The sequence below is a fragment of the Salvelinus fontinalis genome, chromosome 35, assembly GCF_029448725.1.
Source record: "Salvelinus fontinalis isolate EN_2023a chromosome 35, ASM2944872v1, whole genome shotgun sequence".
Classification (NCBI taxonomy): domain Eukaryota; kingdom Metazoa; phylum Chordata; class Actinopteri; order Salmoniformes; family Salmonidae; genus Salvelinus; species Salvelinus fontinalis.
The window spans coordinates 2,007,933-2,030,644 of record NC_074699.1 but is presented as its reverse complement, the minus strand read 5'-3'; the positions used below and the strand labels follow the sequence as shown (position 1 = coordinate 2,030,644).

General features: G+C 43.9%; 1 protein-coding gene across 1 annotated transcript; it reads left to right on the top strand.

Annotated features, from left to right (window-relative positions):
- Positions 1-625: 625 nt before the first annotated feature.
- On the top strand, positions 626-22,711 carry LOC129834197 (CKLF-like MARVEL transmembrane domain-containing protein 4). Its single transcript, XM_055898937.1, has 4 exons — positions 626-1,535; positions 12,946-13,122; positions 18,323-18,421; positions 20,042-22,711. Exons 1-4 carry the CDS (start codon positions 1,350-1,352, stop codon positions 20,204-20,206), a joined length of 627 nt encoding a protein of 208 aa, XP_055754912.1. The 5' UTR covers positions 626-1,349; the 3' UTR covers positions 20,207-22,711.
- The last annotated feature ends 1 nt before the right edge of the window (position 22,712 follows it).

Sequence of the window (22,712 nt, the reverse complement as noted above, 5' to 3'; positions counted from 1 at the left end):
GTTGTGACTGAGTAGCAAGTGAATGGACTGTAAGTGGAAGTGCAGTAAAAGTATCACCCTGCTAACTTGCCCATGTTAACAAGTGATTTTCAGGGTCAGTACTCTGTAGTACTTAGGTTTTCAAATTGACCTTGACCATGAGATGGCAGTGTGGTGTTTTTCCAGACACAAGGACAGTAGGACACTTAAGTGCAATTCTTTTGTTCTTGCCCTACATCGGCGCTGAACAGATGATAGTGATCAGTCGTTATGTTTTATTTTTAAATGTCTGTCATCACTTTTAGTAGATATGACTTACTCTGATGGTCAGAGTAAGTAATGTAGCCAGTGGTTATTTTATGACTTATTTCTTTTTAAAAAGTCGGAGCATATTTGTTTTGCCTGTTCTGTTTCATGTATGTTGATTGGCCTGTTTAGAGATGTGTAGCCTAGTGGTATCTATTGTCCACTCCAAACGACCACTGCATAGTGGATGAACATAATACTGTAATATGTTACAGTAATCGGGGTACTATTGCAAACACTATACCGTAGGACTAGCCATAGAGATGATGGGGCCTACCTGCCAAAGCGTCATCAGTGTACACCTGTGTACACGTCACGATCATAGACCACCACTCTCCGCGCCCTGCATGGCATGGGCAAACCTACGCAGTATCTATCAGCGAACGATGATGGACACATCGGGAAAGCTCTTCACTATTTACAATTAGATCAACGGGGATAGTAAAGACTGCCCCCGGGCCCTAAACTACCAGAAGTTACTATATCCGATGGGCGTCTTCAAGCATTTAAATACGTTTTAAAGCGTGTGCATACAGGAATGTGCCGTTTTTTAGGGCGAAGACTTTACATTTACAGCAACCGTAACATAATTTGTATTTCAGCTCAGAACTTTTGGCTAGAAACGCCATGGTGTAAAAACGGCATGTCTCGTTTATTCTGGCCATGATGGATTTTTGTTATTTACATAAGTATCACAAAGGAGCGGAATGTAGCTCGCCTGTTTCTCCAACTCCATGAATAGGTGTTTACGGTGCGTGCAGAACAAACCAGAATCGTCCCTTACTCTAGTGCGCAGCTGTAAGGCAATTTGTATCACATTCTTTATGGAAGCAGCATTTGATCAACGAGGAATATTCGCGGAATAAGCATTGTTACCCCTTTAAAAAAATGTTCGCCACAACAAAGTAGCTTGTGCGATCGTCGCATCAAAAGTGGGCTGTTTTTATTTTTCCCTTTCGCGTATTGCATAAAGTGTTTTTTTGTTTTCAAAGCCCAACCGTGAGTAATCCACTGGGCTACTCTACTAAAAGTTCCGGTGCGTGTTAGGAGCGTACAGTGAAATCATGAGGAACAGTGAGGAGGCGGAGGGGTTTCATGGCGAGGCCTCCAACACTTCCATGATCTCGGGAGCAAGTAGCCCATACCAGCCCACCACCGAGCCCGTACACTCAAGGAATGTTTTGGGTGGCATTAGGTGTGACTTTGAGTACCTGAAGTCACACTTTGGCATATTAAAGGCCGTTGAAGTGGTAAGTTAAATAATTAAGTCAAACCATTCAACAGACTGCATGACTAGGCGACTGAAGTGTTAAAGATGTGCATATAAAAACTTAATTGAATGATGTGCGTTGTAACCTTGTGTTTGCATTTGTATGCGTGTAGCCGGTGCTTGTCTGTTTTTGAGAGTGGCCTGGTTCTTTAGGCACAGTGACATAATAGTAACCCAGTTTGCATGTGGCTCGCCCACAGTCCAATATGCTACACTTTCAAATCAAAATTTGTCTCACGTGCCGAATACAACAGTTTTAAGACTTTATCGTGAAACGCTTGCTGCCGAGTCCTTCCCAACAATGCAGAGTTTAAAAATAAAATACACAAGAATGGCGCAATATAGAGGGACTAACAGTACCATGTCAGTGTACGAGGTATTTGAGGTAGATATGTACATAATATTGAAATGGAAGTAGCCCAAATAATGACAAATTCCTCTACTAGAAATAATTCCATATCAGCCAGTTATAAAAATTGTATGACTATTGTTTATTTTCATGAAATCAGTTTATTTTCATGAAATCTAAGCAGTTTACAGGAAGGGGAAACAGAATAGTTCAATGTGGGGTTTGAGACAGTACACCTAAAACCAGATGTCTAGGGGGGAGAAAACACAACAACAAAGGAAGATGATGCCTCCCAAGCTATGATAATTCAGCTGCAGAGGAAACGTCTCAGGCAGAGTTTTGTCCCATCTATTGGTGCCAAACTGCTCAGTCAGAGATGGTGCTCTCACATAGCCTACAGATGAAGCACTGTATGCACAATGGGGGGAAACCGGTGGAACCAAGGGAATATTTAAGTGCATACAGTGCCAAGGGAAACAACCTGAGCCCCCTACTCAGAAGATGCCATGTTCGAATATTGCTTCATTAGCGGTTATAGAACGTAATTTGGCTTCTGTTGTGCTGTACAGCGGTCAACACACACACACACAGACTCTTTAAGTGAACTCATTGTACGACGAGTTTTGATGTTCAGAGGATTCACCAGATTCAAAGCCAGAAAAGGCACAGTACCAGTCTGACAAGGAGAACAGTGGGAGAGGTATACCTGGAGAATCACACACACCCGGAGATATATGTCTTTGAGAAAGACATCTGTACCCTGCGTGTAAAGTCTGTGCCGAGAGCAACTCTCTGTGCCCAGGTGGATGTTTACTTCTCGGTCAGATGATACTGACAAAAATAAGCATGTAATTACAATGTCATAGTTGGAGAAAGCTGGTTACATAAAAACAAACAAAAGACTGAGGTCATACAGGAAGTCATGTCTTTCACCACCGTTACCCGGGGCAAATGTAAATGTTCAGTGGAGACAGCACGACTCTGTGACATTACGGCAGGTAGCCTAGTGGTTAGAGCGTTGGGCCAGTAATCGAAAGGTTGCTAGATCGAATCCCCGAGCTGACAAGGTAAAAATCTGTCGTTCTGCCCCTGAACAAGGCAGTTAGCCCACTGTTCCTAGGCCATCATTGTAAATAACAATTTGTTCTTAACTGACTTGCATTGATAAATAAAGGTTAAATAAATAAACAAATTACATGTGTGAATGCGACAAGTCTTTCCAGTCTTTCCTATTCATGCCAGTTTAATGTAATACCTGCGCTGGGCAGGACATCTGAATGTCATTATCTCACCTTCACCATGTCTGCCAACCAAGCCCTGTTGGGTTCATGGACCTAGTGACTGTATTACTTTATTATTCTTGCAGCTGAGAGCTGCCTACCAGACGAGCTAAATAACTTCTATGCTTGTTTCGAGGCAAGTAATACTGAAACATGCGTGAGAGTACCAGCTGTTCCGGACGACTGTGTGATCACGCTTTCCGCAGCCGATGTAAGTAAGACCTTTAAACAGGTCAACATTCACAAGGCCGCTGGGCCAGACGGATTACCAGGACGTGTACACCGAGCATGCGCTGACCAACTGGCAAGTGTCTTCACTGACATTTTCAACCTCTCCCTGTCTGAGTCTGTAATACCAACATGTTTCAAGCAGACCACCATAGTCCCTGTGCCCAAGAACACTAAGGTAACCTGCCGAAATGACTACTGACCCGTAGCACTCACATCTGTAGTAGAGGTCGACCGATTATGATTTTTCAAAACCGATACCGATTATTGGAGGACCAAAAAAAGCCGATACCGATTAATCGGCCAATTTTTATTTATTTATTTGTAATAATGACAATTACAACAATACTGAATGAACACTTTTATTTAAATTTAATATAATACATCAATAAAATCAATTTAGCCTCAAATAAATAATGAAACCTGTTCAATTTGGTTTAAATAATGTGAAAACAAAGTGTTGGAGAAGAAAGTAAAAGTGCAATATGTGCCATGTAAAAAAGCTAACGTTTAAGTTCCTTGCGCAGAACATGAGAACATATGAAAGCTGGGGGTTTCTTTTAACATGAGTCTTCAATATTCCCAGGTAAGAAGTTTTAGGTTGTAGTTATTATAGGACTATTTCTCTCTATACCATTTGTATTTCATATACCTTTGACTATTGGATGTTCTTATAGGCACTTTAGTATTGCCAGTGTAACAGTATAGCTTCCGTCCCTCTCCTCGCCCCTACCTGGGCTTGAACAAGGAACAAACACATCGACAACAGCCACCCTCGAATCATTGCTACCCATCGCTCCACAAAAGCCGCAGCCCTTGCAGAGCAAAGGGAACAACTACTTCAAGGTCTCAGAGCGAGTTACGTCACCGATTGAAGCGCTATTAGCGCGCACCCCGCTAATTAGCTAGCCATTTCACATCGGTTACACCAGCCTAATCTCGGGAGTTGATAGGCTTGAAGTCATTAACAGCTCAATGCTTGAAGCACAGCGACGAGCTGCTGGCAAAATGCACGAAAGTGCTGTTTGAATGAATGCTTACGAGCCTGCTGGTGCCTACCATCGCTCAGTCAGACTGCTCTATCAAATCATAGACTTAATTATAACATAATAACACACAGAAATACGAGCCTTAGGTCATTAATATGGTCGAATCCGGAAACTATCATCTCGAAAACAAAACGTTTATTCTTTCAGTGATATACGGAACTGTTCCGTATTTTATCTAACGGGTGGCATCCATAAGTCTAAATATTCCTGTTACATTGCACAACCTTCAATGTTATGTCATAATTACGTAAAATTCTGGCAAATTAGGCGGCCCAAACTGTTGCATATACACTGACTCTGCGTGCAATGAACGTAAGAGAAGTGACACAATTTCACCCGGTTAATATTACCTGCTAACCTGGATTTCTTTTTGCAAAATATGCAGGTTTAAAAATATATACTTCTGTGAATTGATTTTAAGAAAGGCATTGATGTTTATGGTTAGGTACAGTCGTGCAACGATTGTGCTTTTTTCGCAAATGCGCTTTTGTTAAATTATCCCCCATTTGGCGAAGTTGGCTGTCTTTGTTAGGAAGAAATAGTCTTCACAGAGTTTGCAACGAGCCAAGGTTAGCGGGCAATATTAACTAAATATGCAGGTTTAAAAAATATATACTTGTGTATTGATTTTAAGAAAGGCATTGACGTTTATGGTTAGGTACATATTGGAGCAAGACAGTCCTTTTTTGCGAATACGCACCGCATCGATTATATGCAACGCAGGTCACGCTAGATAAAGTAGTAATATCATCAACCATGTGTAGTTAACTAGTGATTATGATTGATTGATTGTTTTTTTAATAAAATAAGTTTAATGCTAGCTAGCAACTTACCTTGTCTTCTTACTGCATTCGCGTAACAGGCTGTATCCTCGTGGAGTGCAATGTAATCAGGTGGTTAGAGTGTTGGACTAGTTAACTGTAAGGTTGCAAGATTGAATCCCCGAGCTGACAAGGTAAAAATCTGTCATTCTGCCCCTGAACAAGGCAGTTAACCCACCGTTCCTAGGCCGTCATTGAAAATAAGAATGTGTTCTTAACTGACTTGCCTAGTTAAATAAAGGATAAATAAAGGTATAAAAAATAATCGGACAAATCGGTGTCCAAAAATACAGATTTCCGATTGTTATGAAAACTTGAAATATGCAACGCAGGACAAGCTAGATAAACTAGTAATATCATCAACCATGTGTAGATAACTAGTGATTATGTTAAGATTGATTGTTTTTATAAGATACGTTTAATGCTAGCTAGCACCTTACCTTTGCTCCTTGCTGCACTCGCATAACAGGTAGTCAGCCTGCCAAGCAGTCTCCACGTGGAGTGCAACGTAATCGGCCGTGATCAGTGTCCAAAAATGCCAGTTACCGATTGTTATGAAAACTTGAAATTGGCACTAATTAATCGGCCATTCCGATTAATCGGTCGACCTCTAGTCTGTAGCCATGAAATGCTTTGAAAGGCTGGTCATGGCTCACATCAACACCATTATCCCAGAAACCCTAGACCCACTCCAATTTGCATACCGCACCAACAGATCCACAGATGAGGCAATCTCTATTGCACTCCACACTGCCCTTTCCCACCTGGACAAAAGGAACACCTATGTGAGAATGCTATTCATTGACTACAACTCAGCATTCAACACCATAGTGCCCTCAAAGCTCATCACTAAGCTAAGGACCCTGGGACTAAACACCTCCCTCTGCAACTGGATCCTGGACTTCCTGACGGGCTGCCCCCAGGTGGTATGGGTAGGTAACAACACATCCGCCCCGCTGATCCTCAACGTGGGGGCCCCTCAGGGGTGCGTGCTCAGTCCCTGTTCACTCATGACTGCACGGCCAGGCATGACTCCAACACCATCATTAAGTTTGCTGATGACACAGCTGTGGTGGGCCTGATCACCGACAACAATGAGACAGCCTATAGGGAGGAGGTCAGAGACCTGACCGTGTGGTGCAAGGACAACAACCTCTCCCTCAACGTGATCAAGACAAAGGAGATGATTGTGGACTACAGGAAAAGGAGGACTGAGCAGGCCCCCATTCTTAGCGACGGGGCTGTAGTGGAGCAGGTTGAGAGCTTCAAGTTGGGCGATATATCAAGTGTTTTTTTGATATATTCAAGTTTATGTTTTAGCGCGATATGAAAAATGTATATCGCAAAGAATCGAGGCTCTGTTATAATGTTTTAACGTTCTACAAATGCAGCATCTCACTGTCTCTTCTCTGTCAGCCCACTGTCGAGTCATGTCCCAATTACGTGACAACAGGTGCACAGAGGTTGTCCACCAATCACAACCCTAGACAGCCTGTCACAAATTGTAACCACGCCGGAGAAGTGTAACGCCGGTAAGAATTCCACAAATGGAAAGTGAGGAAGCCAGCTCAGCCTCTCGTGAGGATGAAATCATCCCCAAAAAGGGCAATTTTTTTCAGTAATATGGAAGTGGTTTGGGTTTAAGAGGTCTTATGTTAAGCAAACGAATGTCCTGTGCAAAATGTGTCGAAAGACAATTGCAACGAAAAGCAGCAGCACGAACAACCTCTTCCATCACCTGCAACTGAAACGCATGGTGGAATGGGAGGAATGCGTGAGGTTACGCAATGCCAATTCCAGTCGGCCGATTCCCAAAACGTCTGCTAAAAGACAAACTACCATAGCCGCATCTTTTTCAAACGTAATCCCTTATGAAAAAATAAAAAAAAACAAGAAAAAACAAGACAAGTTTGAGGTGGAAGGAGGTAACGGATGCAGTGACCTATTACAGAGCGAAAGATATGGTCCTATTTTTTTACAGTAGAAAAGCCAGGCTTTATAAAGCTGCTAGGTACAGTTGACCACAAATATCAGTGACCAAGCCGCAAGTATTTCACGGAAGAAGCCCTGCCGCGATTATACACTGCTACCCGCGAAAGAGTAGCAGAGAAGCTGGCTAGTGTGTCATATTTTCCCACCACAGCCAATCTATGGTCAAGCAGAACGTCAGAGCCATACCTAAGTTTGACAGTCCACTACATAAATGAAGACTGGAAATTGCTAAATGTCTGCCTCCAGACGTCTTACTTCCCCGATGATCATACGGGTGAAGTAATAGCCCAGGGTCTCAAAGACTCTGGCATCGTGGAAGATGAGCGAAGACCGACAGGTGTGCATGACAACTGACAGCAGGAGTAACATGATAAAAGGATTGGTCTTGAACAACTGGACCCGCCTGCAGTACTTTGGGCACTGTCTTCACCTCGCCATCGGTAAGTGTGACATTAGATAATTCAAGTGCATTCAAAAAGTTATGTTCAGACCAGCTGTAGGCTGTGTTAGTAGTTGTGTCATTCTGACAATCCAATAGCAAATATCCACAGGCTGTTTTAATTATAACAAATTAACACATTTTCAATCAAAATGATTATATAAATTACATATTCAAACAGCTATTGGTCAAACATTCCTAAATAGAAGAGACTTAATTTGTTTTGCACAAATAGGCCTTGAGGCCTTGTATGTTTTTTTATTTTAATAAAATGTCTTGGCCTTTTTTTAATTTGTTTAGAGAAAAACAAGAAATCGAGATATATATCATGAATCGTTCAAACCTCTGAAAAAAATTGAGATATTACTTTTAGGCCATATCACACAGCCCTAACTTCAATTTCCTTGGCGTCCAAATCACCAACAAACTAACATGGTCCAAGCACACCAAGACAGTCGTGAAGAGGGCACGACAAAACCTATTCCCCCTCAGGGGACTGAAAAGATTTGGCATGGGTCCCCAGATCCTCAAAAGGTTTTACAGGTGCACCATCGAAAGCATCCTGACGGGTTGCATCACTGCCTGGTATGGCAACTGCTCGGCCTCCGACTGCAAGGCGCTACAGAGGGTAGTGCGTACAGCCCATTACGTCACTGGGGCCAAGCTTCCTGCCATCCAGGACCTCTATACCAGGCGGTGTCAGAGGAAGGCCCTAAAGATTGTCAAAGACTCCAGCCACCCTAGTCAAAGACTGTTCTCTCTGCTACCGCACGACAAGCTGTAGCGGAGGGCCAAGTCTATGTCCAAGAGGCTTCTGAACAGCTTCTACCCCCAAGCCATAAGATTCCTGAACATGGCTACCCACAAATGGCTACCCTACGCTGTTGCTACCTACATGTACATAATTACCTCGACACCGGTGTCCCCAGCACATTGACACATTGACTCTGTACCGGTACCCCCTGTATATAGCCCCACTATTGTTATTTACTGCTGCTCTGTAATGATTTGTTATTCTTATCTTTTACTTTTTTTAGGGTAGTACAGAGGAGTTGATAACACATTAATTTACTCACGGCAGCTCAATGAGGAAATATGCTCAAGGTTGACCATAATCGTTTTACAATAGCAGAGCTCCCATGTTTAAGCTCGGGTTTGACTGTCAGTTGACCTTGGAGTGCAGGTATGCCACAGCCTTTTCCACTACCACTGGACAATGATTGACTGACTTGAAGGGCCTCACAGGGAACTGCTGAGGTCTTGCGTTTTACTATTTAATCCTCAAAACACCGCTCATTGTAACTCATCTGCAAATGTGCCCAGTTTTTCCCTGAACAAGAGCACTCTCAATGTAAATGGATCATCCCAGTTCAATCCGCATTAGTGCAGTGTTGATGATTTGATATTGTTGAACTAAATTAAACTAGTGATAATGGACTTAAGCCTAGTTTAAAGGGAGGGTTGATGATGAAAAGTTATCCTTCCCTAATAGGCTATTCAGTTACATAAAATCATATACGATTTCAGCTATAAATCAAAAAGCATACTTTTATGGGCTAGTAAAGAGGAATGTTCGGTGCTAGCCTTGCTGGTCAAATCAGGAGGGTTGTGTGTATAGTATATGTCACATTAGTTAAGTTGAGGTGAAACCCTCTTCCAGTCAGCATGTTTACCTCTCCTAAGGACTTTACTATGGGAACTGTTCCCTACAGCCACACCCTCTTGGTCTCTGGTCCCGTAGAGGTTGTTGTAACATAAACACTCTGAAGGCCTGAGGTTGACTTGGTGTTACTGGGAGAAACAGTAGTACCAGGATACTGGCGCTATCACTTTCAGAGAACCTTTCTTTGTGTCAGTCCATGATGAAACTTTACACGGATGTGAAAAGTCTCGTGACAACAGGCTTTTTGTGGATCTCATCTCCTCTAAGCATTTCCACAGAGCTCAAGTCATCTAACCCAATCAGCTCTTACCCAATCAGCTCTTACCAATCAGATTTTGACAGTCCCTCCTTTTTGTACTGTTTATAATGTAATTTACACCGTGGCCTTTATAATACCAAAATAAAACTCCCTTTTAATCTCTTTTGTAGAGTGTTGCCGTTTAGATTAAGTTGTTACATAGCTATTCAGTTGTGTCAATGGACCTTGTAATGTAGATATTTTTTATGTGGTGATTTAACAAGCGAAAGTTAAATATTATTGAAGGCCCTTTTTGTAGGCTGTGTATGGAGCTAAATGAATTTACCAGATGCTGCTCCGTGTCAGCTAGCACTTCCCATTCTGGAGAGACTGTGTGTTGTGTTCTAGGGTTTCTCTCAAACTGATCTTTAACAAACACACATGATAGGCGGAGTTTCTGGCTCTACAGACATCTCTGGGGTCAAGAAACAGGCGAAAAACAGTTATTTTTGCACAGATTTCTATGAGCCATTTAGGCTAGGAACGAAATGCACAGGACACCGCTGATCAAGGGTCGTTGGAGTGCAGTCTGTGTCGTGATGCCTACCTCCGTTCATTTTCTGGCCACAACAGATGGTGAACAAGACTGGGATCTGACTCCCAAGTGGCCATTGCAAGCAACTCACAATGTACCTAATCCCAGAGATGAAGAATGGGAGGTTTTGAAGAAGGGTGGGGGGGGGGGGGGGGGTTGACATATAGTCATTAGTTACACACTTACCCAGCATGCATAGTAACCCCATCCCCTCCCCCCTCCCTGTCTGACACCTGCTCCACACTGGGCCAGGGAAGGGCTGCTTTTATCACAACTCAGCGATGACTTCATCCACTGCATCCACCCTCCACCTCCAGTCTGGACACGTCCATGTTGTTATGTCACGCTGTGTGTACCCAGGCAAACACCGCTCTAATGCGGTGTCAGTTGGCTGCCACAGAGAAAGACATAGGCCCGAATGAATCCCTCGCAGAGGGTACCTACTGTAAGTGTGGCCTTGACAAAGATTTGCCGCCTTGAAACAGTAATACGTTTGTATGCGCGCGACTGCGCATGTCCGCGTGAGATTGAGTGCAGTGTTTGGCCTTCGCAAGGCTGTAATTGCAGCAGATGTGTAACGTGTGAAGGGTGGTGAGCCAGAGAACCTATCAGGAGTGTAGCCTAAGCGCTCTCCTGCCTCAACAACTCTACGTGTCAGAAACAGAGGAGTGTTGTGATGAGAAGCTCTGTTGCAGTACCCGGGTCTGTTCATTAACCGGGCTGACAGGTTTAAGAAACAGCCCGGGGCTAGAGAGAAGAGGTGAGGAAAGGAGGGGAGCTGGTCAGAAGGAACAGCTGCCTCCCTGCTGCTCCCATCAGCATCTGGTCCAATATACTGTTTGGATTACTCCCTGCACTTACCATGTCCGTTGACTTCTATCTCAGGCAACTAAGATGCCAGTTTTACAGCAAATTCTGACGTTGACAATATTGCTCTATTCTATAGAAAACTGTTGTTGTCAGATGGGATGATTAACTCATCCTCACGGTATCACAAACTTGTTCTTCAGGATAATATATGACTTGGATGGAGAGGAAAGAGTGGCTTCTGATCAGCAGCGTGTTTGACCCAGAAAAAGAGGGGATGGATTGGGCCTTGATACTGCGCCGACATATTTTATAGAAAATGAGTTTTGTTTTCATAAACATTTTTAATATTACAGATGGATTGGTCTTTTGTCCAACTTCATAATTATGGTAATTCTTTACACATAAATCATAGGATTCAAATTGTCTCCAAGGCCATTAAAGATAATTGTACAGAGGCGAGATGTTTTTCTCCGTCTAAAGATAATATCACGGCTTAAAAGGGAGGTGAATCTGCATATTCAAGTCCCACTGTTGCCATGGAAATCGTTGTCTGTCAATCACCCTTTCCATTTAACCAGTACAAAACAGGAGCTGGCTCTTCACAGAGAGGCCTGGATCAATCTGCATTTCAAAAGAGCATGGAAAACAGACAAAAAATCTGAGCCGGTCATACATCATAGAAACAGCAAGTGTACGCGTGTGCAAATCTGGGTGTCTCATGGCTTCTTGATAAGGCTTGTTAGGGATGGATTCTTTAGGTTAAATCCTAAATCTTTTAGAGTTCTGGCCGTAAGCAGATCCTCAGACGCTTGGCTGTCCCAAGTCCATGTGGGGAGCCGTAGACTGTCATGTGACTTCCCTGTCAAAGCTGTGAAACCAAGCATCTGCATAAGACACCTGAAAGCTCCCCTTAGGAACGGGCTTTTTCAAAAGTGGTGGGAGGAGAGAGAGAAGGAAAGAGATTCTGTGTGTGTGTGTGCGTGTGTGTGTGTGCACGCGTGCATATGTAAGAGTGTGATGTCACTTTTGATGATGATACCAAAATAGTTCTCTTTCTTTCTTCCTCAGGCACTGAGTGATGTGACTAGGGAATGGTCCATTAGCCACCTTTTAGCTTTCTCAAGGTGGTGTGAATGTACACATGGCAAGGGTGCTAAGTGTGTGCATTAGCATGCCTGTAATTCTCAGACTTCCTGTCACAGAGCTCATACATTATTGATGATACAAGCTGGACTGGGCCCATTATCCCAGAAGGAACAGATTCTTTATTTAGATCTGTCAGGCAACTAGATCCGGTCTGAGCCCGGCCCAGATGGGACAAAGCCTGGAATATGTATGCGTGGTGATGGCGGTGGTTCCGTCTCCCTCAGGCTCACGCGGACCAACCTGTAATCTGCTGGTCTGAGGTTTGTGGAGAGTCGGGCTGATTGCAACGGAAACCCTAAATAACACATTAACCTCCGAGTTCTCCCCCATCACTGTGGCGGAGTGATGAATGGGAGGGGAAATATATCAGTTAACTGTTCACAATGAGGTTGTGGGCTCCTCTCACTCACATCCCAAGGCAATGCCACACCACCAGCACCAGTCACCTCAGTCTCATCAAAGATTTGGAAACGTTGGTGTACGGTGAAAGAAACGTTGTTAGTGTCACTAGTTGATATGTAGTTATCATGACTACATGGCTAACCCCTGGCATGCCTCATATTATGAATGAACAATATTAAAACGTAAGCTGTCCTGTGTCAATTGTGGTTTTCACGAACGTTGGCTGTACTCCTTCTGACTGAATGGATTTGTATGGGTTGATGTGGGTAGTATCATAACGACACACTCTCTACCACCCACTCTACTGTAGGACTGTATGTTTATAGTTTATTTTAAGGCTGTCCTTGACCTGTCCCTCTTCCTCCTCCCTCTCTGCAGGCCTTGGCCCTCATAGCCTTCATCTGCATAGAGACCATCATGCTGTGCCTACCCTGCGGAGGGGTCTACTTCTTTGAGTTTGTCAGCTGCAGTGCCTTTGTAGTCACCGGCGTCCTCCTCCTCATCTTCAGCCTGAGTCTGCACACCAAAGTGCCCCACGTCAACTGGAGCCTGACGGTGTGTATACCACCTACACACACTGACCAATCACATCCTCTTACTGGATGGAGGCAGGAGTCTGGTTCAGATGTCGATAAGGGTTGGTCTCTTTGTTTTGAGACTAAAGTTGTGACCAGTTTAAATACAGTGTTATTATATAGGTATGAGAGCAACTTGACATGACGTTTGATCAAATAAAAGTTGATCAGTTGAACTGAGGGTAAACTGAATGTGCTGAAAGTGCACTTGCCTATAAAATGTGGGTGACAAATGAGTTTTCAAAAATGCAGTCGTAGCAAATGTCAGGTGCAGGTGTGCTGGACCCTTCGAAAAAGATGGCAACACTGCACCATGTCAAAATAATTCAGTATGTCCATATCTCATTCTAATGATGTGCTTTTTGATCCTGTCATCTCAACCCTGTGTTTTTGGTGGTATGTTTGGTAATGCTCTATTGCTGTCTTGGGAATATAGGGGAGCTGTTCCCTCACCTAAGAAAATGAGCACAGCCTTGGGCTTCATCATAAAGCTCTCTGAGGTAACCTTTACGAAGAGTTGGTGAGTGAAGGCTCCTGGGAATGTCATATTTGGTTAGAAGTCATTTGATTATTCAGATACATTGTTGGCTCTAGCTGAGGGGAGTGAGTTCAGTATTATTAGTGTTCTTTTTCTCTCCCTGCCCCCCTGGGGATCTGTGTGACGCCGTGTCTCTGGATTGGGTGGCGTTGGTCTGTCTTGTGCTAGGCAGAGACTGGCTCTCTTTTTGTGGCGTTGCCACAACGGCCATGCATTGTCTCAGCTGGCTTGCTCTGTTGTCTCTCCGCACAAAGACTTTCAAATGACCAACTGTCATGCCAGGGAGAGACAGCACAGAGAAGGGTGACCACACACACTGTCAGTTTTCAATGTGGGTGAGTGCTGGCCCAATGATTGCTGGGAAAGTTTTTGCTCAGAAACGAGGAGGCTGGGAACAGAAATCTCAGTACATGCACGAGTGGAATAGCAGCCTGTGGGAGAACCTGAAGTGGCCTCTTGACTGGATCTTTGACAATGTGCCAAGTAGAGTCTCCCGTCTGAGTGTGAGAGCATACTGTATGCTGATCTGGTTTGCAGGTTATCCCCTTCTCACTACTGCAGATCCTGCTGTGCCAGCTCCTTATGGAAATCAGGCAGTGTATTGGCTTGAGTGGAGCGAAGGTTTCTGTTTTGATGGATGAGCCTGTGGCAAATCACAAACGACGTATTATTTATTTACTTTGCTTGACTACTGATTAAACATGAGACACAGTGCATTCCTCTTGAATATGTAGATGTATGGTTTCTTTTCCCTGAATCTTGGCATCTGTTGAAATAGTGTGCAATGCCGCCCTGTTTGTGTGTGCGTTAGTAGTTTCTGCTGTTTGTTCCGAGGCACGTCTCTGTCAGACCCCGTGCTGTTTCACCTAGCAGGGTCCATTCATTGCTATTGTGATTAACCTGTTGTGCTCGCACAGCCCTCCTCTCTTACATTCAATTTATTTTCACTCAGTTATCTCAGAGGGTGTTCCAGGAAAAGTTCTTCACTGCAGTTGTTTTAGCCCTGTATTTTGCCACCCAAGCGGAAGACATGCAATAATTATCCTTCTCTTTTTATCGATTTTATCCCCCCCCCCCCGAAAAGAGTGTTGAACTGAATGTATTCTGTAATGTGTTTTTGGTAACTCTTATTCCATGAAGTCTACTCCCACTTCAGAGAGTTTGTCTGGATATGCGTGCTTCCTGTTGCCTTAATCCTTGTCTAAATCAGCATAAACACGCAGCTGAAAACATTTGGTAGAGCCATTTGAAGGGGATGTAGCTATTAGAGCCTCGACAGCCCTCCTCATCGAAAGACCACTCCTAACACGCTCACACTTTCTGGCTTCCGGAGAGTCCCTGACTGCTCTGCCAAATGCTGAGCTTGCTGACATCTCCCCGTCTCCCAGAGAAGCCAGTAAGTCTAAGCGGCCTGCCTGCCTCTCTGCCTCGCGGCTGAGGTTGAAGGAGGGGTTGGAGAAGTGTGTCACTCTGCAGAGAGAGAGAGAGAGAGAGAGAGAGAGAAAGCGTGAGGCAGTGGTTTGACTGGGGTATTTAAAGGCAGGCGCTCCATCTTTTGCTACTGCTTTACAAACCGCTGCTGTGCATGTGGAATGTGGGAAGGGTTTCTCCCAGAGAGTATTCTGCTGGGGTGAGCTGGACCTGAAGTGAGCTGCATCTAGGGTGAGCTGGACCTGAAGTGAGCTGGATCTAGGGTGAGCTGGACCTGAAGTGAGCTGGATCTAGGGTGAGCTGGACCTGAAGTGAGCTGGATCTAGTGTGAGCTGGACCTGAAGTGAGCTGGATCTAGGGTGAGCTGGATCTAGGATGAGCTGGACCTGAAGTGAGCTGGATCTAGGGTGAGCTGGATCTAGGGTGAGCTGGATCTAGGATGAGCTGGACCTGGGGTGAGCTGGACCTGGGGTGAGCTGGACCTGGGGTGAGCTGGACCTGGGGTGAGCTGGATCTAGGGTGAGCTGGATCTAGGGTGAGCTGGACCTGAAGTGAGCTGGATCTAGGGTGAGCTGGATCTAGGGTGAGCTGGACCTGAAGTGAGCTGGATCTAGGGTGAGCTAGATCTAGGGTGAGCTGGATCTGAGGTGAGCTGGATCTGAGGTGAGCTGGATCTGAGGTGAGCTGGATCTGAGGTGAGCTGGATCTGAGGTGAGCTGGATCTGAGGTGAGCTGGATCTGAGGTGAGCTGGATCTGAGGTGAGCTGGATCTGAGGTGAGCTGGATCTGAGGTGAGCTGGATCTGAGGTGAGCTGGATCTGAGGTGAGCTGGATCTGAGGTGAGCTGGATCTGAGGTGAGCTGGATCTGAGGTGAGCTGGATCTGAGGTGAGCTGGATCTGGGGTGAGCTGGATCTGGGGTGAGCTGGATCTGGGGTGAGCTGGATCTGGGGTGAGCTGGATCTGGGGTGAGCTGGATCTGGGGTGAGCTGGATCTGGGGTGAGCTGGATCTGGGGTGAGCTGGATCTGGGGTGAGCTGGATCTAGGGTGAGCTGGACCTGAAGTGAGCTGGATCTAGGGTGAGCTGGATCTGGTGTGTGTAGTAGAGGGAGCATGGCAGTATTGACGCTGATAAATCAGTCCAGTAACTCCAGTTGGACCAGTGTATGCTGTGCTGTTACTATTGTGTTGGTGGTGTGTCCAGTGGGAGATCCAGCTCTACAAGATAGCCTAGTGCCGCTGTAGAAACACATCAGACCGATTAAACCCCAGGAATAACAGCACTTTTCACAGTTTTACATTCCACTGAGCACCGTTTGCTTTCTTTTCACACATCTTGCCGAGTGGATCAAACTCAGACACACTCTATACCTGCCACACATACAGACTGCATATACAGGGAGTGAGGCATTAGAGGATTTGCCCTACATCTGAAGCCAAGTGTGAGACTCAGGCTTGATTTGTCTCTGATTGATTCCAGTGTATGTGTGGTTTGGTGTTCTGAGCTGTACATGTGTGTTGGTGCAAAAAAAGGAGACTTGAGTCTGGTTTGGCCAGTATTCTGGTTCTGAGGGTCTCGCTCTCCTAGTGTTCAGTCTTGAGTCTGGTTTGGCCAGTGAGTCTGTGGGAGAGAGTTGGTGTCATGTGAGACGATGTGGGTTATGACTCCCATCACAACAATTCACATGGGGGGCTTTGCCCCAGTCATGCTGAAACATTTATTAAGCACTGAAGGACTGGTCAGCCAGCCAGAACAACACATACTGAAAGCTCACGGAGACACAGTGTCCTAAGTTCATGTGAATAATCAGATCTTTGTACAAGGACCTTCAGTGATTGGCTTCAGCGCCAGTTACTATCAACAGAGAACAAGAGAACAGCACAAACACTTCCAAACATTTAGATAGCTGATGGATTGACAAGTATGACAATGGTGTGGGTTACAGAGACTCTAAATATGCAACTTTGATTTGACAGAAACAGTCAAAAAAAGAAAAGATATCTTAATATGTTATTTAAATATTACAATTCTGAAATTGAGCATACCGTACCAGTCAAAAGTGTGAACACACCTACTCATTCCAGGGTTTTTCTTCATTTTTACTATTATTTAATGTAGAATAATAATGAAGACATCAAAACTATGAAATAACACATATGGAATCATGTAGTAACCAAGAAAGTGTTAAACAAATCAAAATATATTTTATATTTGAGATTCTTCAAAATAGCCACCCTTTGCCTTGATGAGAGCTTTGCACACTCTTGGTATCCTCTCAACCAGCTTCATTAGGTAGTCACCTGGAACGCATTCAAATTGTGTGCCTTGTTAATTTGTGGAATTTCTTTCCTTCTTAATGCATTTGAGCCAATCAGTTGTGTTGTGACAAGGCAGGGGTGGTATACAGAAGCCATTTTACGCCTCCTGTCTCCTGTTCATAAGAACTACATCCTGCCCAATAAAAGACCCACACTCCACCAAGCCTCAGGCCACCCTTCTCATCTCCATCCATCCATCCATCCATCCATCCATCCATCCATCCATCTATCCATCCATCCATCCATCCATCCATCCATCCATCCATCCATCCATCCATCCATCCATCCATCCATCCATCCATCCATCCATCTATCCACCCGTCTGTCACTCTCTCCCATTAGAGCTGGACACCACAGAGTTACCACTTTCTATCAGATCAAAAACATGGTGGAAAAAAATGTGTGTGTGGTTTTAACCGCTAGATGGGTAGCTTTTATTATTACTTTTTATTTGAGTCTACTTGGTAAATATTTTCTTCTTCTTGAACTGCACTGTTGGTTAAGGGCTTGTAAGTAAACATTTCACGGTAAAGTCTACACTTGTTGTATTCGGCGCATGTGACCAACAGAGTTTTTGTTTATTCTTGTTATCTTTTTTTTGGGGGGGGGGGGGGGGGGGGGGCGGACATTGACGTTCATTGTAAATAATTGCTGGATGAGTGATCTGAGGTTCCTTTGAGAAACACTGCTGTTTTTTGTTTTCTTTTTGGGTGGGGATGGTTTTTAAAGTTGTTATATCATATGACCCTGGAACATTACTCAACATTGTCTCTGCACAACATGGTGAGAGAAGCTAGTACTAACTCCTTGCTACTTACAATATGTACAGTAACTATCAGTCTAAACATGACCTGTTAATTAATATGCATGGTCTGTCTGTCTGTCGCCACAGGACCTGGTCAACACTGCAGCCAGCACCTTCTTCTTCTTCCTGGCTTCTGTGGTCCTGGCTGCTCTCAACCACAAGTCCGGTGCCGAGATCGCAGCAGTGGTGGGTTCCCCGTCCCGCCCCACTGAATCCTCATCCTGGTCACTCCCTTGTGACCCCTGACCCGGGCCTTCTCGGGAGTGACCACCCTGTTTATCAATCTGTCTCAGATGTACACCACTGAAACATGGGCTGAGGTCTGGTCTTTCTCCTTTCACCCCCTCATCCCCCCTCCCCTACGCCCCTCTCTCTGTGAAAGAGTTCTTTGATCCATTATTGTGCTACGCAAAGAACAGTGGCTGGTGTTACATGACCCACTGGAATTCTGTTGTTTGAAGAGTTGCCTATATGCATCTAAAATATACATCAGAGACCTTTACTACAAAATGTAATGTTCAGAGATATGTTCAATAATCAAATCGAATGCAAGACATTTAGCTATTAGCTACAAGCCTCCCTGAAGTTTTTCTGTTGATTTTCCTTTCTTTGTCTGTCCACGTTATACTGCATTTCCTGTTAACTGCTGCCTCCCTGTGGAAGGTAGCCTGAACTGCATTTCACCAAGTCAATATGGCATTTCCTCCCCACCTACTGTATAATAAATCCAAAATAGAATTGCTGCTACATCAAGCTGCTTGACAGTGTGCGAGGTTTGAGGATCAGTTGGCCAGGCAGTAATTGGCCAGCCCAGGTGCAAAGTGTTCAGGGAAGTGCTGAGAGCTTGATGGGAGCAGAGCCACAGTGAATGTTCATGGCTCCATTGGTCACCCTGCTGCTGCCACATCCACACTATTTACTGATTCAGTCCCCTGGAGGTTATGAGCTGATTTCTGATTCCTGTCTTGTCAGCTCTGAGCTGTGACATGGACGTTTACTCTGGAGTTCAGCCCCAATCCCCTGGTTGGAGAGAGCGAGGTCACACCTCATTGGTTTCTCTCTCGTTTCACTCTCTGTTTCATTCTCTTTTTCGCTCTACCTTTCTCTTTCTCTCGGTCTCTTTCTCTTTTGACTATTAACCCTCTTTGTAACCCTCAACCTAATTTCGATGTCTCTCCCTCTCATTCTCTGCACCGCTCGCTCCATGATCTCTTGCAGATTGTGAATTGTCTGGCAAGGCTGACTTGTTTCCTTACACGTAAGAAAGCATTCACGCCATCGTACATACTGCTGGTCCCTTGATTCCCGTGGTTGTGCGTGAGGCTGGATCAGCAGAACTGTGCACTACGGGCGCCCGGCCGGTGGCCTGGGGATTTGTGCTGAGTCGTTTGTGGTACAGATGTTCTCAGCAGGAAGTTTCTATTAAACATCCTGGGCTTTTTCAGGCCTGGAATGGGCCAGTTAAATCCCTGGGCTCTCCTGCTGGGGAGGGATGGAGGGAGTCGTGGGAGGTGTGTATTTGTTGAATTCCACTCTTGTCTATTTCTTTAGGGGCGTAGACTGTATAAAGGGCTGCGATTTGGAGAGAGATTAGACACTTTGTGTGTTACTGTTTAATCGGCTAAATGTCTTGCTGTAATTATAAAGTAGTCCCTATTTGAGATGTATTTACTACTGGGAATATTAGGAAGGACTGGAGGGAGGTGTCATTTCCTCCTGTACTTCTTGGAAACCTACATTTATTTTAAGATCATAGTAACAGAAATTCTGTTGTGTTGAATCATGTTTCTGTAACTTCCTGTGCAGGTCTTTGGCTTCCTGGTGACGTGTGTGTACGCTGTGAACACCTTCCTGGCGGTGAAGAGATGGCGAATGGGTGACGGGCGCTCAGTGGCGGTCCAGACCAGTGAGTACATGCGAGCCCGCACTGCCTCCCGGGGAGAGATGGAGGCACGGCCTGACCTGGCCTGATGGAGGTGACATTCTGAGACCAAGACTGACATTTAGGGCTTCTATCCTACCATACCCTCTCTCCGACTACCCCCTAGTGACAGAACCAATCACTGTACCCACTCCATGGATGAGTATTGCAGCCTCTTTACTTGTGGTTCTCCCTTGGCGAGAGTGCCTCAAGGCCTGGACCCAGAGCCTGTGTACCAATACACAGACTGGCTCAGAGATCTACCTCTGTCGACGGTCATCAAGAGCATTGATTTGATATTAATGAAGTGTTTTTCTGGTTTTGAATTCAGCTTGCTTTGAAGTCTTGCATCAGTGTTTGGTAAATGCTCTTGACTGTGTGACTTGGTATCTATGGCCACCAGCACATACTGTACAGGGTTTGGTGGTTGTTTTATTTGCAATACGTACAGGTAGCACTGTCTGTTTTAGATATGGATTATTAATTTTTTAACACTACAGATCTGACACACAAAGAGAACAACAATTTAATACATTCAATTGATTGATATTTTTTTTTAACATGAACTTGAGAAAAAAAAAGGACCAAAAAGCTTAGGCCTATTCGTTACGGCAGGTCAACCGGTTATTACGTTTATAAATTCCGATACTCCTGAAACACATTCCTACAACACCGAACCACATGGACTTTTGAAGGAAGATTGAAGGTATTTGTTTTTTACCCCAAAAAATTATGATTTACAGTTTCTTCAGAAAATATTCACACCCCTTGACTTATTCCACATTTTGTTGTGTTAGTCTGAATTCAAAATGGATTAAATAGATTTTGTCTCACCCATCTACACACAATACCCCATAATGACAAAGTGAAACATGTTTTTACTTATTTTTTTTGCTAATTTATTGAAATTCAGGCTGTAACACAACTAAATGTGGAAAAGGTCAAGAGGTGTGAATACTTTCTGTAGGCAATGTAGTTGGTGTGGGTGCTATTTGTAAACGGTTAAAGAGTACGAATGTGACGTTTATAGGTGTTGTACCTATAGTATATCTGGCCTAGTGAGTGACAGACAAATTGCACAGTGGTACGTTACTAACATGGTGGTACGTTTGATAATTGAACGAAATACTGATAAACGGGTGCTGGTCGAGGTCAGCGTCCATAGCACATCTCAGGTATTGGCTGACTCATCATTTCTGTTCTATTGTCTGTTTGAAACTTAAATGTGGCAACACATACATTTGTCAAAAGATGTTGCCGCCTTAATAATTGGGTCCGTGGTATACTCATTCACAGAATGGCGCACCAATGTATCTCAGTTGAATATGTGATCTTACTCATTTTATATAGCATACATAATCACATATCTTATTTCATTAAACACCCTCGCAGTCAATTTAACTTCCTTTATTTTTTTTGTTTTGGTACAGACAAACAGAGCAAGGAACATTGAATTCACATTTATGGAGATGTAGCCTGTTCATATGTGCAAGTTTGTACTGAATGTGTCTAGGATGAAGGACTTTTAGAAATGTTGACATGTGTTCTGGTCTTTGTATTTTTTGTTCTAAATAGTATTGTGTGTTTACATCTACACAACATTGTGATTCCGGGTGTTCTGTATCCCACTGACCCTGCTGGTAATACTGTATGTATATGTGGATTATGGTAAAGATACCCTCAGAGGAACTGCTCACGGTGGATGCTTTATATGTACTGAAGTGCAACCACTCCTAGTTGTGGGACATCTTACAAATGTTTTTAAAGATGCCATCTTTGTCAAAGTGATCATATTTTGTGTTAAGAGTTGATGAACCAATATTCTTTGTGAGGACAGTGGGAACAATCTTAAGGCCTAACTAAATGAATGACTTTGTAGGTGAGGGCAGGGACATTGCAAATCTCAAATTGCAGATATAATTTGAATGAATTGACCGTACTAACTGTTGATTATGATTGAAACTGTGTGAAGAATAGACAATCAAATGTGTGTGTTTATGTCTCTCTATTCAGGACTGGGTTGATTGTTTTAAGTCGTATATTATGCCTTGACTTCAGTAGTGGATCCATTTCCTTTATCTAGCCATACATTATGCTCTAACATACAGTAATAGGCCATGTGAGTGCATATGTAATCCTTGCTTTAACTAGTAGTGAAATGATGTGACTATAGTGGAACAATACAAGTTAATGCTTTGTGAAGTCCTTAACAATCTAGAGCACTCTGTAAATATAACCTAATATTTTGAGCTGGGTGTATTTATTACAGTTTCTTGTATCATCCTTAAAGCAACTTTACCAACAGTGCTTCGTGCAGAGGTTATGGCTTGTGTCAAGGTTTTGAACCACTTAACATCTGAAATGGCTTATCTTAAAGTGAAGACTTAACTGCTCTTATCTTTTTCAAGTTTGACCTTGATTTACTGATACAAGTATTTATTGTACTCTAGGAAGCAGTATTAAAATCTGTATTGTTGTAAAGAATTTTCTGTAGATTTAACAAAACTATAGTTTATGGTGACAACCTTGTCTCAAAATAAATTGGTTTGGAAATAC

Coding starts and splice junctions, on each gene's coding strand:
- LOC129834197 (XM_055898937.1), top strand. CDS start 1,350: ATGAGGAACAGTGAGGAGGCGGAGGGGTTTCATGGCGAGGCCTCCAAC. Junction 13,123..18,322: donor ACGTCAACTGGAGCCTGACG/GTGTGTATACCA, acceptor CTGTCGCCACAG/GACCTGGTCAACACTGCAGC. Junction 18,422..20,041: donor GTGCCGAGATCGCAGCAGTG/GTGGGTTCCCCG, acceptor CTTCCTGTGCAG/GTCTTTGGCTTCCTGGTGAC.